The following is a 14,281-nucleotide window of genomic DNA, read 5'->3' as shown; positions in this document are numbered from 1 at the left end:
TGTTTCTAAGGTAGGATTTTCCTTGGCATGAGCAAAAATATTTTTAAGCAACGAAATTAAATGAGTTTTTCCCCACAGTGAGCCATTCACTTTAATAGACAATAGACTTTCTGTTTAATTGCCAATTGATCTTATTGTAGCAAATATGATTTCTGTGATAAAATGCCTTGTAAACAAGTGAATCTGGGAAATCTTAATTTTTATTCATTACATCCTTTGCTTGGTTTGATTAAAAACTAGGAAACCATGTGTATTTTTTCAATAATCCAGAAAGCATCTTGGTCATCCAGAATGAAATTCACTTATCACTACCAAAAATTTTAATGAAGATCAGAAGTTGGGATATATATTTTAAGCAAAAAGCACAGAGGTTAGTAACGTTCAGAGAAAAAGTAGTCTTTTTTTTGTGAAGGAAAAAAATCTTACTATGCAATACAAAACAACAGGCAAAGATTTCAGCGCTCCTGACCTAACAAAAAAATTGCTACTAAAAAGAACTTTTTACATGTGAAAAATAACTCAAGCAAGTTAGTTTATTATAGGTTTCACGTTGGTATTCTGGTGAACATCTTGTCTTGACATGAGCAGCGTAAACAGCATGCTGCACGAGAGCCTTTCTCCCACACAAAGCATGAAGAATGTTTTATATTTTAGAGGAGGAGAGGAGGCTCAGATTTGATAGTTTTATATCAAAAACAAGCTGGATCATTTCAGCCATAACAAAATAACTAGACTATAGATCATCTAAGAATATAATCTGGTGACACACGATGATTTAAAAGCAAAGCACAGTGCAGCCATGGGCTCTGGAGAGGTTCCAAAATATTTTTGGTTTGCAGTATAGGATTTCAAAGTAAGATTTTTTACTTTTACAATAGATGCTCCTAGCATGAAATATACTAGAATGAAGACTAGGGTGTCTTAACTCTAATCTAATTAGAACATTATTTTAGTGGTTTCAGTTGCATTGTTACCAAACCTTAAATGAATCTAAATGAATGTGGTATTACAGCATATGTTAAGAAGGATTTTGACCAATAAATTGAAATTTTCTGTAAGTTAGACTTCTAATATTTATGGAGAAAGTTACACTTACTTTACTTACGTCATGAAATAAAAATACATGCAAGTTAATTTTCCAAAAGTCAGACTTTATAGGAAAATATATGTGTCACTTGCGTACAAACACCTGTCGTCACTGCTAAAGGCTTAGATTAAGTAACACTATGACACATCACATTCTCTGATATAAAATGAAGTTGTCTGGATGAAAGTAAATGAAAATTCTAATCCTATTTTATTTCTGTATACTTTTTATAACATGTGGTAATATTATGTTTGGCAAGGAAAGAACCTTAAACTACCCGAACTCTAAGACTGAAGACGTTTATTAGAGTTAGATATTTCATAAAAATGGCGGGAGTTATTTTATATGTTGAAAACACACTCATTAGTTATTCAGAAGTTCAAGCAGTTCAAAATTATGAAACTCATGCTATGTCTGGCTACATATTTCATATGTTTATATGAAATAAAATTCTGTGAGATGGCTGTAAAAAGATAAGAAATAATGCAGTAACAAATGGGAAAGGAGTAAGGATATTTATTTCTATCAGAACATAAGAATATGAGATATATACTAGAAGACTAAAATATCCCAACATGGCAGTGCTGTCAGACTCAAAATATAGGCCTGGCTAAAAGAATACATTTATAAATGGGGTGCATTAGAACCTAGGATTAGTTACTATGGACAGTAAAGGTTATCTTTTTTTCCACATTATCTTTTATTTTTCATGTCTAGTGTTAGTAACATGTATAACATCTACAGTGTTTTGTATCACATAAGAAAATATTGGTGTAAGTACTGACAGATAATTCATCCTGTAAACAGACAATGCAAACTCTCAGTATCAATAAATACAGTACCGCACTTAAAACGTATTTTCTTTTCCTTATGATTTTTCTTAATGACATTTTCTTTTCTCTAGCTTACTTTATTGTAAGAATATGTATATAGCACAAACTACATACAAAATAAGTGTTAATTGACATTTTATGTTATCAGTAAGGCTTCCCAGTAAACAGTAGGCTTAACGGTAGTTAAGTTTGGAGGAAGTCAAAAGTCAGACATGGATTCTCAGCTGCACAGGGAGTTGGGGCTCCTGATCCCCATGTTGTTCAAGGGTCAACTGTAATTCTCTTCATACATTATTGGATTTAATTTGCTAATAATTTGTTGAGTTCTTTTTCCATCTATGTTAAGAGATATTGGTCTGTAGTTTTCTTTTTGTAATTCTTTGTCTGGTTTTGGTATTAGACTGCTGCTTGCCTCATAGAATGGGTTAGGAAATATTCCCTCTGTTTCTATCCTAGTAAAAGGTTATCTTAACATATTTAACATATTAACTTAATAGCATGACAAATGCCACGTCAAGAACATTGAAACAAAAATCATCACAACGATTTGTGGTCCTCAGGAAGAAGGCATCTTTGGCACATTCTTTGCAAACCCCCAATGCTGAAAGTCTAAGCAAGCTCTGGTGGTCATTACCATACCTGAATGGTAGACCTTTCTGGGCTGCCAGCCAGAATGGACCTCCTGGGTATGTACTGGTAAATGCTCCAGCTCCAGTGTTGGGAAGGGTGGATACAACAGGGAAGATGTCTGATGCCTATACCAAGCCACCATGGGTGTGCTGTGACATGTACTACTACAGCTGTCCCCAACCTTTTTGGCACCAGGCACTGGTTTTGTGGAAGACAGTTTTTCCACAGATGCAGGGTTGTGGGGCATGGTTTCAGGATGATTCAAGCACATTACATTTATTGTGCACTTTATTTCTATTATTATTACATTGTAATATATGATGAAATAATTATACAACTCACCATAATGCAGAATCAGTGGGAGCCCTGAGCCTGTTTTCCTGCAACTAGATGGTCCCATCTGGGGGTGATGGGAGACAGTGATACCCAAAGTGTGTTGCTTAGGTTCAGTCTACTCTGTAATCTTGTTTTCGTTGCTGTCACTGCAGAAAACCCTGCTTCACAAAGATAGGATGTTGGAAATGGAAGCAGGCTTTCCAGTGCTTTTGTGTCAATCTCAGGATATTCCACCTTGACTTTAATCCAGGACGTATGGAGATATGAGGTTGTCTCAAACATAATTTTTAAGGCCACCGTCATTTGCGATCACAAGCAGTTGATCCTCTTCTAGCACGGACAAAGTCGATTCACCTGGCTTATTCACAAATGGGTCATGGATCCATTCCTTCCCAGTTCGGGGGTCTTTTGTGGTTGAGAAGTAATGCTCAAACTCTTCTGAAAGCTGAGATAGGTGACCATGCACCAGCTGGGAGAAAGAAGGCCCTGGCTCAGTCTCTTTCAAAATCTCTGCTAATGCTTGAAACATGTCAAAACTCCCAATGTTAAATTGTCGCCCCCATAATTCCAGTTCGGCTTCGAATGCAGTCACTTTATCTGCCTACTTGAACACAGTTGTTCTCCCATGAAGTGACAGATTGAGTTCCTTGAGCAGGTTGAATACGTCACACAAGGAAGCAAGTTTTGCGATCCATTCTGTGTCACTGAATTGTGCCGCCAGTGGTGACTGTTTTTCTAAAAGAAATCTCTAGAGCAGCTCTCGTAACTCAGAAACTCTGGCCAGTGATCTCCCTTTAGAAGCCATCTCACTTCTGTGTATAAGAGAAGACACGGGTTCTCTGCGTCCATCTCCTCACAGAGCTGTGCGAACAGACGTGAGTTAAGGGTGTATACTTTAACGTGGATGATAATTTTAATCACATCCTGCAAAACGTTGTTAGGTTCAGGTGACATTTTTCGGCTAGCCAGCATTTCTCTATGGATGACCCAGTGCGTCGACTCACATTCAGAAGCGACCTCTTAGACCCGAGTAATGAAACCAGAAAACCGTCCAGTCATGGCAGCCGCTCAGTCCGTGCATATACTGACACAAAATGACCAATTCAGTTTTCCTGATATGTAATCATTCAAAGGCTTGAATAGTTCTGCAGCTGTGGTGTTGGTTGGCAACAAAAGTGCACATAACATATCTGCATGCATATCCTCCTGAAAAATATATCGCACAAAAACAAGCATTGTTGCCTTGTTGTCAACATCGGTAGACTTGTCAACCTGGATTGCATACCACAGTGACTCATTAATCCTCTCTAACAATTGTGCCTCAATATTCTTTGCTATTTCACCAAGTCGTCTAGTTATGGTGCTAGCCAAAAGAGGAACACATGCCACCTTTTGAACTGCAGCCTCTCCTAAAAGTTCACAACAGAAGTCCCTAGCAGCAGGCAGGATCGACTCTTCACCCATAGTAAAGGGCTTCTTAGCTTTAGCAATGCGGTTAGCCACTAAGAATGATGCTTTCAGTGCAGACATATTTGATGAAGTGGTGGCCTTCAGTAATTGCTTCTGTCTTCGTGTTCACAATTTTTCTTTTGAAAAACTCCAAAAGCTTGTGTTTTAATGCAGGGTGATTGGTCTTCATGTGGCAAAGCAGTTTTGAAGTTTTCACGGCTTTGTTGGATAGCCAGTCGCCACATATTATACAAAGCGGGCTTGGAGAATGTGAATCACCTGTTGCAATGAATGTGCAATTTAAGTAGGACTCTTGGTATTTTCTTTTAAGTACAGCTTTCTTTTGGTGGGCAGTCGTAGAGTCTTCTGCTGTCTTTCCCCCTTTGCAAAAAAGCTCTCCCGTGACGTTTGTTTTTCACTCATTTTGTCTAGGGTTAGCTTGTGGGCTTCCCAAAACTGTGACTGAGACAAGTGTACAGTGCAGGAAAGAGGCGCGGACAGAAGTGGTAAATCAAATAATGGGCGGGCCACGCACGGACTAAAATAAGTGTCAGATTCTGACTTTAAGCCTGCCACCAGATGCAGCTGTACAGTTGAAGTACATCAACTCACTTCCCACTATAAAGCCTGCCACCAGATGCAGCTTAATTGTCACTTGCCACTCACTGATAGGGTTTTGATATCAGTCTGCAATCAACTAATTTATTATGGTCTCTGTGCAGTCAAACCTCTCTGCTAATGATGATCTGTATTTGCAGCCGCTCCCCAGCGCTGGCATCACCGCCTCAGCTCCACCTCGGATCATCAGGCATTAGATTCTCATAAGGAGCGTGCAACCTAGATCCCTCACATGCACAGTTCACAGCAGGGTTCGTGCTCCTATCAGAATCTAACGCCGCCACTGATCTGACAGGAGGCGGAGCTCAGGCGGTAATGCAAGCAATAGGGAGCGGCTGTAAATACAGATGAAGCTTTGCTTGCTGGCCTGCCACTCACCTCCTGCCGTGCGGCCCGGTTCCCAACAGGCCACGGACCAGTACCAGTCCATGCCCGGGGCTTGGGGACCCCTGTACTACTAGATTCTGGCATCCCCAAAAGGCTCAAGATACTATAACTGGGGCTAGATAAAACCTGCAGCAGCCAGTTGAGGCGTCCTTAACCTTAAACATCTTTAGAGAAGAAAATTCCACAACTTTCTTTGTTAACCTGTTCCAGGCACTAAAATAACCTAAGACCACAAGACTTTTGACAAAAATGTGGGGAGAAAATACTTAAAGTGAATTTAAACATTTTTATTCCTTTATAACAAAACTCACAACCCAATTGTATATTGAAAATTACCACAATAAATATGTAACAAGCACTGGTTCAAGCACTGCCTTTGCAAAGAAACACCAAAGGAGATGGGAATTCCGTTACTCTGAATACAAAGCAACAACAACAAAATAAGCTTACACGATTACTGGCATCAAGAAAGTACTTTATTTATTAAGCAGGTCATTGTATCATCCACACACACAACCTCTGTCTTAAAAAGAAACAGAGAAGAGATACTTATCACAATGTTATTATCCAGTATTTAGACTTCACAAAGATCTATCACTGAAAGTGTCTTATACTAAAGGAGAATGAAGGATGAAAAGATTGAGGGGTTGAAGAACTAGAACTAGTTAGTTCTTTGTTTTATTCCTAAATTAAGGCGTCTGCCTTGCTTTGTCACCCAATAGTCTTTGCTTTCCTGGATATCTCAGTCAACGACGAAGAATTCCTAAGTATGTGCTCTACTTAATATCTTCAAGCCACATTCCCTTACATAGTACACCATCATCACAGCCCTCAGTCACAGCGAAGGAACATAATGCACTCCCCCTTGCCATCCCTATGGGATATTAGGCAATGCAGCGTTCATTCCTTTCTCTGCCAAGTGGAATGCCTTAGTAATATGCATCCACACCCTGCTGGCTTTGCAAGAAGTCAAACCCAGCATCAAGGATCCAGCTCAGATGCCCTATATAGAAACAAGTAGAACTGTCACAAATCTCTAAAATGATCCCTAATCTTGCATAAATGTACCATTTACTTAGATCAAAGAAACCTAACTTTTAGAAATAACTGCTTTTCTTAGTCTTGGATTATATTTGCAATGATGGCTACTGTTGATACACACTGACAACTGGTACCCAAACACAGTGTCCAGGACAGCTACAGCTGAACTCAGATTTTATAAAGCCAGGAGTATATGAGAGATAGATACTCAGTCTCTGCTACTGTGATCTTAACTTCATTACCCTTTTTGACATCGTCGAAGCCTAAATTTTACAAGATCTCTCATTATATCTCCTAAGAGGGGGACAGTATTGACAGTGCTTATTCTCACAGTGATAAATAACTCTGTATCCTTTTCAAGAGGGTAAGTGAAAAAATTGGGGAGGTGAGAAGATTGAAAAAAGGAGGTAAGGTCCTGGTGTCCATGTCATCTTGTCTCTGAGGGCAAAGCCCCTTGAACTGGTGCAAAGAAAATTTGAATCCAAATTAGTAATAATGTACAGGCCTCACCGTGTCACAAGAAAAAATTTTTTTTTCTGATCCCAACTTCAAAGCATAAAACTAATATCCCATTGGTATAATATATTTTGAAAGTCAATTAAGTATGTATATAGTAACACACATTTATTTCTGGATTCTGGTACTAGTATACTTGGAAGGTTCAATTGTGGGTTTGCACAAGTCTCCCTAAAAGAGTTTTTATTTTTTAAACAGTTCCTTTTAAAAAATTAAATTCCTGTCCCTTTGATCAAAACTAACTTCAAATAGAGAAGCAAGGGATTTTATAACAGCCCGAAGATTTTAATGATTTCCTTTGGATCACCTGGCATCAGAGTATAGTGGCGTGGGTAAGAGAAACATATAACAGTATTAGTTATACAAGCAGACCATACTTATTTTTTGTTTAGAATCTTTTTTTTTTTTTAAATAAAATACTCTCACTTTTAAGTACAAACCGGGGAATAAAATAAGTTATCCCTACTTGGCTCTGGAGTGTACCAATTATACAGAAACAAGGAGTGTCTGAATCCCAAATTTCATAAAAGTTATCTCAAAGACGAATGCTAAGAAGAGATTCCTATTTCATTTTTATATTCCTATCTACTCTTTTACTAAATGTTTAATGCTAACATCTTGCGACTTTTTTCAAGACAAAATATTTTTTAATAAAAGGAGAGGAAAATAGGAAAAGGAAGACTATCTCGGGTAAAATCTTGGGCTAAGCACATAAAGGAATATAGTTCAAGTAGTTTTAATATGCTGTAAACCAACTTATTTTTCAAATAAACTCTCTAACGTGGAAGTTCATATTTTGGATAATATGGGTCTAACAGTAACATCTCCACTCTTTTTGGAAATATACAAGCTAATATTTTAATATGTGAAAGCAAATTATCTGATCCATGAAAAATAAATTTAATCCATCAATTTATTTGCTTAATTCTTTCATATTTTATAAAATGATTCAGTCTTAATTTTATATTTCACTTCTAGCCATTTCACAGCTACATTTTTTAGGAGAATACAAGTGACCAAGAACCAAGGAGAAAGGTGGGGGGGGCAATACTTTTTACAACGTCGGAATAAATCTTAATGTACTACGTTCCAGTCACTATTTTTTATTTAATTCTAAAACGCTGATGTATAGTTCGAAGTTTTTTAAATTACAGTTTTGTTTTTGCTTTTCGCATTCCTGCTATAAAAATCTGGTCCTGTGGGTTGAGAGTCCTGCACATTGCCTCATATTCCAAGATCACATCACTGCATATGGCAGCTATACTTCATTCTTGCTCCCACTACGTCATATGTCAATACTCAGACTTGAAAGCACTTCCCTATCACACTGCTATTTTTCTAGTTCACATTCTTTAGTGAAACCTCAAATAACCAAATAAGTTCAACAAAAGTTTACTGAAGCTTATGAATATAGTGTGGTTACCTTTTATTTTCTGCTGCCTAATGATCTCTGAGAATAAATTAAAGTTAAAAGGAACAATTTGATTAATACATGAGTCAACCCCCTATAATTAAGAAATCCCTTGTAGAAAAAGAGTTCAACATATGAGGAAACTAAAGCCAATAGGGATAGAAGAGGAGAGAGTAAGGAGAGGGGCAACAGAAGGCAGATGGTAAAAGGAACATGGGAAATGGAAAACAGCCGGAGTATCAGTGTGATAAATTTAAGACACACACATCAAATAATGGGGAAGAAAAGAAGCAAGCAGAAACTGAGGCAGTCTGAGGGGGAAATAGGAAACTGAGGGGAGAGGACAAAATATAACACTGAAAATAGATAAGGTGGAAGAAAAATTAGGTGTTTTATGCTGTAATCTAACACAGAGTAGTAATCTGGGCTTTTAAAACAATTTAGTAGGAGAAAAGAAACAAATGAAGAAAACTGCAACATTACACGTATCTACAGTTACTGCAAAGGTATGACTAAGCACTCTTGCACACTGGGGTTCTTCTTGAAATTCCAACTGATTTTTTTCTTAGAACCCCATATCATTCATTATAATGCTGTACACACAGGTACTTGATTAAAGCACATTAGTAAGAGTTTATGAAAAATAACTGACCACTGGACTTCCAGAAACAGGAGTCAGCCTCCTCTGGCCTACGGACAAGGGTCATACGAGTGCTGGTTGCTGCCTGCCAGCATGCACCCACTCCTTGCTACTTCTTGAGATGGCTCCCACAACCCCACTCCCTCAGTAAAATGATCTCTTCCACCTGCAAAAGAAATTAAAAGGCACGGGATATTGGCACCCTTCCTTTTAAGAGTTTCTTAACTTTGCTCTACACAGACTTACACTTGAAACAAAGTAAATCCATTCTCCCAGTCCCCTTGTTGCAAAGATACCTTTGTCTCCTAGACAATTCAAATCGCAAACAGCAAGAGGCTTTGGTTTAGAGAAGATATTCTCCAATACTATGATATCCTTACTTTATACTAATACCTAACCAGCATTTATTCAGTCTAAAGATCAACTATGAACAAAGTGAAAAATAGGTTTAACTGTAAACCTATCTCCTCTGCTCTTTGAACATCCCAAATATACTTATTTTACAACCTTGGTCAAAGTTACATAGTAGTGAATTCATGTTCTACTTTTTTTTTTTTTTTTTTGGCAGGTAGGGGAGTTTTTTTAAACATGTTCTTTTGGCAATTAGGTTTGCAGGCTCATTTTTTAATGAGAGGTTTTTGTTTGTTTGTTTGTTTGTTTTGCGGTACGCGGGCCTCTCATTGTTGTGGCCTCTCCCGTTGCGGAGCACAAGCTCCGGATGCGCAGGCTCAGCGGCCATGGCTCACGGGCCCAGCCGCTCCGCGGCATGTGGGATCCTCCCAGACCGGGGCACGAACCCGTGTCCCCTGCATCGGCAGGCGGACTCTCAACCACTGCGCCACCAGGGAAGCCCCTATGAGTACATTTTAAAATTTGCTTTTACTCATGCTTACTTAATTTTTAAACAATATTTATTCATATTCTAGTACAAATCTGAATGAAGCCATACAAGTTATCTAAAACTAATAACCCTATGGAATAAATGGAATTACTAATGCTAAAAGAAGCTTTCACATAGACCCAATTAAATCATGTTATAATTCTATTAAAGCATGACAGAAGAGTCCATGTAAGTGCAATAAAGTTTAATGGAAATTCAGTCTGATACTAAGAATAAGTTATATTCTATGAAAGCATAAATTATAAATAAGAAATAGTCTTACAAGAAGTCTATAATTCCTCAGAAATTAGCCAACATATACTTATTATCAAATTTATGCATTCAGAGTTTTCAGTTAGTGACAGTGATGCTATATACTGTTTGTACAGTCTGCATTTGAAAAATGAAGTTATTCTTTAATTAGCTATTTCTATGCAAAAGTTAATGGATGTTTGAAAATGAGTTTCGTAACATGATTCTGTAAATGTACTCTGTAATAACTAACGTTATCACACAGCTGTATAAACATATTTACCATGACATATTCTTCTACCACAGGTGTATATTTTCCATTCTGAGCATTACTAATATGTATTTCATACTAGCCTGATTTGGAATTAACACTGAAGGGAAGAAATTTTTCTTAAATTATTTAACTACCAGTAAAATAAAATGTTAACCCAACAGAACACTTAATATGTCATAATCCATCTTATTTTTGCATTTTTTGTGCTCCAACTTGCTCCTAAAAGGGTTTATGGCAGCTATTTAATTTCTTTTTTATTTTATAAATATTAACAATAAAATCCTCATCTGAAAAGTAAATAAGATCAGCCTCAAAATAAATTAGGATTTGCATTTACCGGCAAACATCACTTGCAGCATGAGTATACTTTATATTTTTCTAGTAACACAGTAAAATATAGTTTAATAAGGTAAATAAAATATTCCAATAATATAATCAAATAAGTAGAAATCACTTTATTAGGACATGAGCCCCTGAATAAACTAAAGATAAATTACCCTTTCTAAATTTAATATAAAGTATCATACTAAGAGAAAAGATGTCAGAAATGAACTTTTAGTCTCTTTTGAACATCAAGAATGCTAGTGTTAATTGATAATGAAAAAGTCTAGAAATATGTTAGTATACAAATAACATCTTTGGTATAGGTGAGAACAAATGGCTCAGTAATGACATCATGATGTAATAGACCAAAGGCTGAATGATCACTTAAGAGCAGAGGCTTAGGAAGCTCCCATAAATATATTTTGGAGATTACTTTTTAGTTTTGGAAAAATAAAATAGATGAAAAACCTCACATTGGCAGGTAGTCAAACACCTTCCATGTTTCAAGTAATTTCTAAAGGTGTCTAAGCCTTTACATAAAGGACATGAGAATATTTTTCAGCTGTGGTCCAACAACTATTAGCTTCATCCTCCCTGATTAGGGAAAGGAATAAGCAGACTACATTCCTTTTCCATAAAAGGAATCTGAATTGCAGGAGTACACAGCATATATGCTAGGTTTTATTTGATCTGAACACAAATTCTGAAGCAAACTAGGAAATTTAAAAATATATTTAAGCACTAATTTGATATTTATTCACTCTGTCTCCTTCTGAGGGAATATTCCAAAGTAAGTCTTCTAAAGACAAATATCATATGATATCACTTATATGTAGAATCTAAAATATGACACAAATGAACTTATCTACGAAACAGAAACAGACTCACAGACATAAAGAACAGACTTGTGGTTGCCAAGGGGGTTGGAGGGTAAGGGAGGGATGGACTTGGGGTATGGGATTAGTAGATGCAAACTATTATACATAGAATGGATAAACAAAAAGGTCCTACTGTATACTGTATAGCACAGGGAACTATATTCAAAATCCTGTGATAAACCATAGTGAAAAAGAATACAAAAAGGAATGTGTGTGTGTGTGTGTGTGTGCGTATGAAACTGAATCACTTTTCTGTACAGCAGAAATTAACACAACATTGTAAATCAACTATGCTTCAATAAAATATATCTAAAACGAAAAGTAAAACAAAAACAGAAGAATAGATCTCTTCCCTAGCGTCTGAGCAACCTTCTCAGAGCCTGGGGATGTCTTTGGTATCTGATAAATCAAGGATTTAGAGTACTAACGATCAGTATGGTAATGTCAAAGGTAATGTCAAATATGCCTGGCACTTTCTAATTTTACATAGTGTAGATTAAGGTCACACTACACCTCAGGTTTCTAAACAGTGATCACAAAGGCAGTCTAAATAACACGAGCTCTTCAAAACCAGCTTACAGAGTTTTTTGTTTTCTCACTCATTCTAAAGGGAAAAACACAACTTAACGCCAACCTGATATAAGAAAACCTATGTTCCAAATTCTTCACATTATTATATGAGTAGATATATTTAAATATACAACTTTACATTTTAAAACTTACTTTTTACAATTAATGCTTACTTAGACATACCAAAATATTCACCCATTTCTTTGCTTATAGTGATTCTTGCATCTCATGCTTTCCATCTGGGTTCACTTTCTTTCTAGCTGAAGCATATGCTTTTGCAGCTCTTTTGGCAAAAATCTATGAATAGTATACATCCTCAGTCTCTGCAGTTCCAAAATACCTTCTTTTCACTTTTACTCGTAAGTTATTTCCCTCAGTACTTTGAAGATACTTTTCCACAGCCTTCTGGCATCTGTTAAGAAGTCTGGGGTCAATCATAATTTTCATTCTTGGTACGAAACCTATATTTCGTCTCTAGTCACTATTAATACTTTCTCTTTTTCTTATAGATGACTACTTCATACTTTTTCTTGGCTCTTCAACCCTCTGACAAATCCTTCTCTATCTTCACGTTGGGCTCGTGACCTGGGTATCTATTTCACTACACAAGCAATCAGAAGATACCTTCCACAACTGCAAACCATCACAGCTACTCACCTACCAGCACGTGTACACAAATTCGTTTTCTGCCATCTTGCCTGTTTCTTGAGATAAACTGTTCTCATTTCTAAGGCTAACCCCTACACTTATGTATTAGATTCCATTCCCTTTCACCTACTAAAGAACACTGTCAAGCAATTCTCTGAATAGACAGAGCACAGAGTTTTTTAGGGCAGGGAAAATACTCCGTATAATACTATAATGATGAATACATGTCATTATACATTTGCCCAAACCCACAGAATGTACAACACCAAGAGTGAACTGTAATGTAAACTCTGGACTTAAGGTGATTATGATATGTCAGTGTAGGTCCATCAATTGTAACAAAGGTACCACGCTGGTGGGGGGATACTGATAGTGGAGGAAGCTAAGCATGTGGGGGGGGAAGGGGGTATATGGTAAATCCCTGTGCCTTCCTCTCAACTTTGCTGTTAATTAAAATTGCTCTAGAAAAAAGTTTGTTTTTTTAAAAAGTAGGTTCTGGGTTATTTTGGTTGTTGCTATTTTCATTTAAAGCTTAACTACAAGCAAGGTTCAGTCTTTCAGATTATCTAGTTATATATCACCCAGTTTGCAAATTTGTTGAGGGTCACTACTTTCCCACATTCTGACTAATCCATTACTCCATAGGATCTCCAACAGAACAAAGAAAACAGAAGTACTGAAAATCAACAAATTAAGTGTGTAGTAAAGTCAAAACCGCTCATCAACTGGATTTTCTTTTTTATGTATCTCAACTACTGATATAGATAATAATCCAAATTAACTGTATCATGTAAATTTGTATGTATGACATAAATGTTTCACATATATTATCTCATTTAATCCTCATTCTTACCTGTAGAGTCAAGTACTATGATTAACCTCATTTTATCAATGAGAAAACTAAGGCTTACAAAAATTGTCCCAAGTTATTTGATGAAAAAGTGGCAGAACTGATCACCAAACCTAGGCAGTTTGAATCCAGAGCCTAAACTCTTAACCATTGTACTATCAGTCTCAATTCTCAGGATTAATGTTAATAAGGAAATGTACACTATCCAATGCATGAATCCTATGAGGATTTTAGGAACTAAACTACATTGGATTTTACTTATTTTAATTAATCTTACTAATTTACCTAATTACACGGCACATATTATACTTTTTAATTAAACTTTATAATAAAATTATTTGAACTCTTGAAATCAGAAACCTTTGAGGGTGTTAAAAACAAACCACTGTTTTTTGAAAATTTTTATTAAGGCAACAGACAGCTATATATAGTACTTAACATTAAGTTTCCTCTTGCTTTAGTTAAATAATCTCATTCCTTCAAGCCAGACAATATAAAATAAGGTCCTCACCCTTTGCAATGAACACATAATTAAAATGGAGATTTTATTTTGCATACTCGGTCCACGTAAAAGTTGGCATTCAATGCTCATAATTACTCTCAACCATTTATTTAATTACTATTAACCATTTCACCAACTTGGAAATCACACATGAT

General features: G+C 36.5%; 1 protein-coding gene across 3 annotated transcripts in view; it reads right to left on the bottom strand.

Moving 5' to 3' along the window:
* DISP1 (dispatched RND transporter family member 1) overlaps positions 1-14,281 on the bottom strand; it is a 201,910-nt gene that overhangs the window by 72,146 nt on the left and 115,483 nt on the right. Inside the window, exon 1 of one of the 3 annotated variants that reach the window (XM_029227919.1) lies at positions 8,961-9,527. The exons of the other annotated variants lie outside the window; for them this stretch is intronic. Coding sequence (XP_029083752.1) covers positions 8,961-9,015 — 55 coding nt within the window. The 5' untranslated portion in view covers positions 9,016-9,527. Of the gene's footprint in view, positions 1-8,960; positions 9,528-14,281 lie in introns of those variants that run through there. 3 annotated transcript variants of the gene reach the window in all.

This window comes from Monodon monoceros, unplaced genomic scaffold (genome assembly GCF_005190385.1).
Source record: "Monodon monoceros isolate NGI ecotype Baffin Bay Population unplaced genomic scaffold, NGI_Narwhal_1 Super_Scaffold_18, whole genome shotgun sequence".
NCBI classification, from domain to species: Eukaryota; Metazoa; Chordata; class Mammalia; order Artiodactyla; family Monodontidae; genus Monodon; species Monodon monoceros.
The sequence above is the reverse complement of the archived record's forward strand: the minus strand, read 5'-3'. Positions and strand labels throughout refer to the sequence as shown.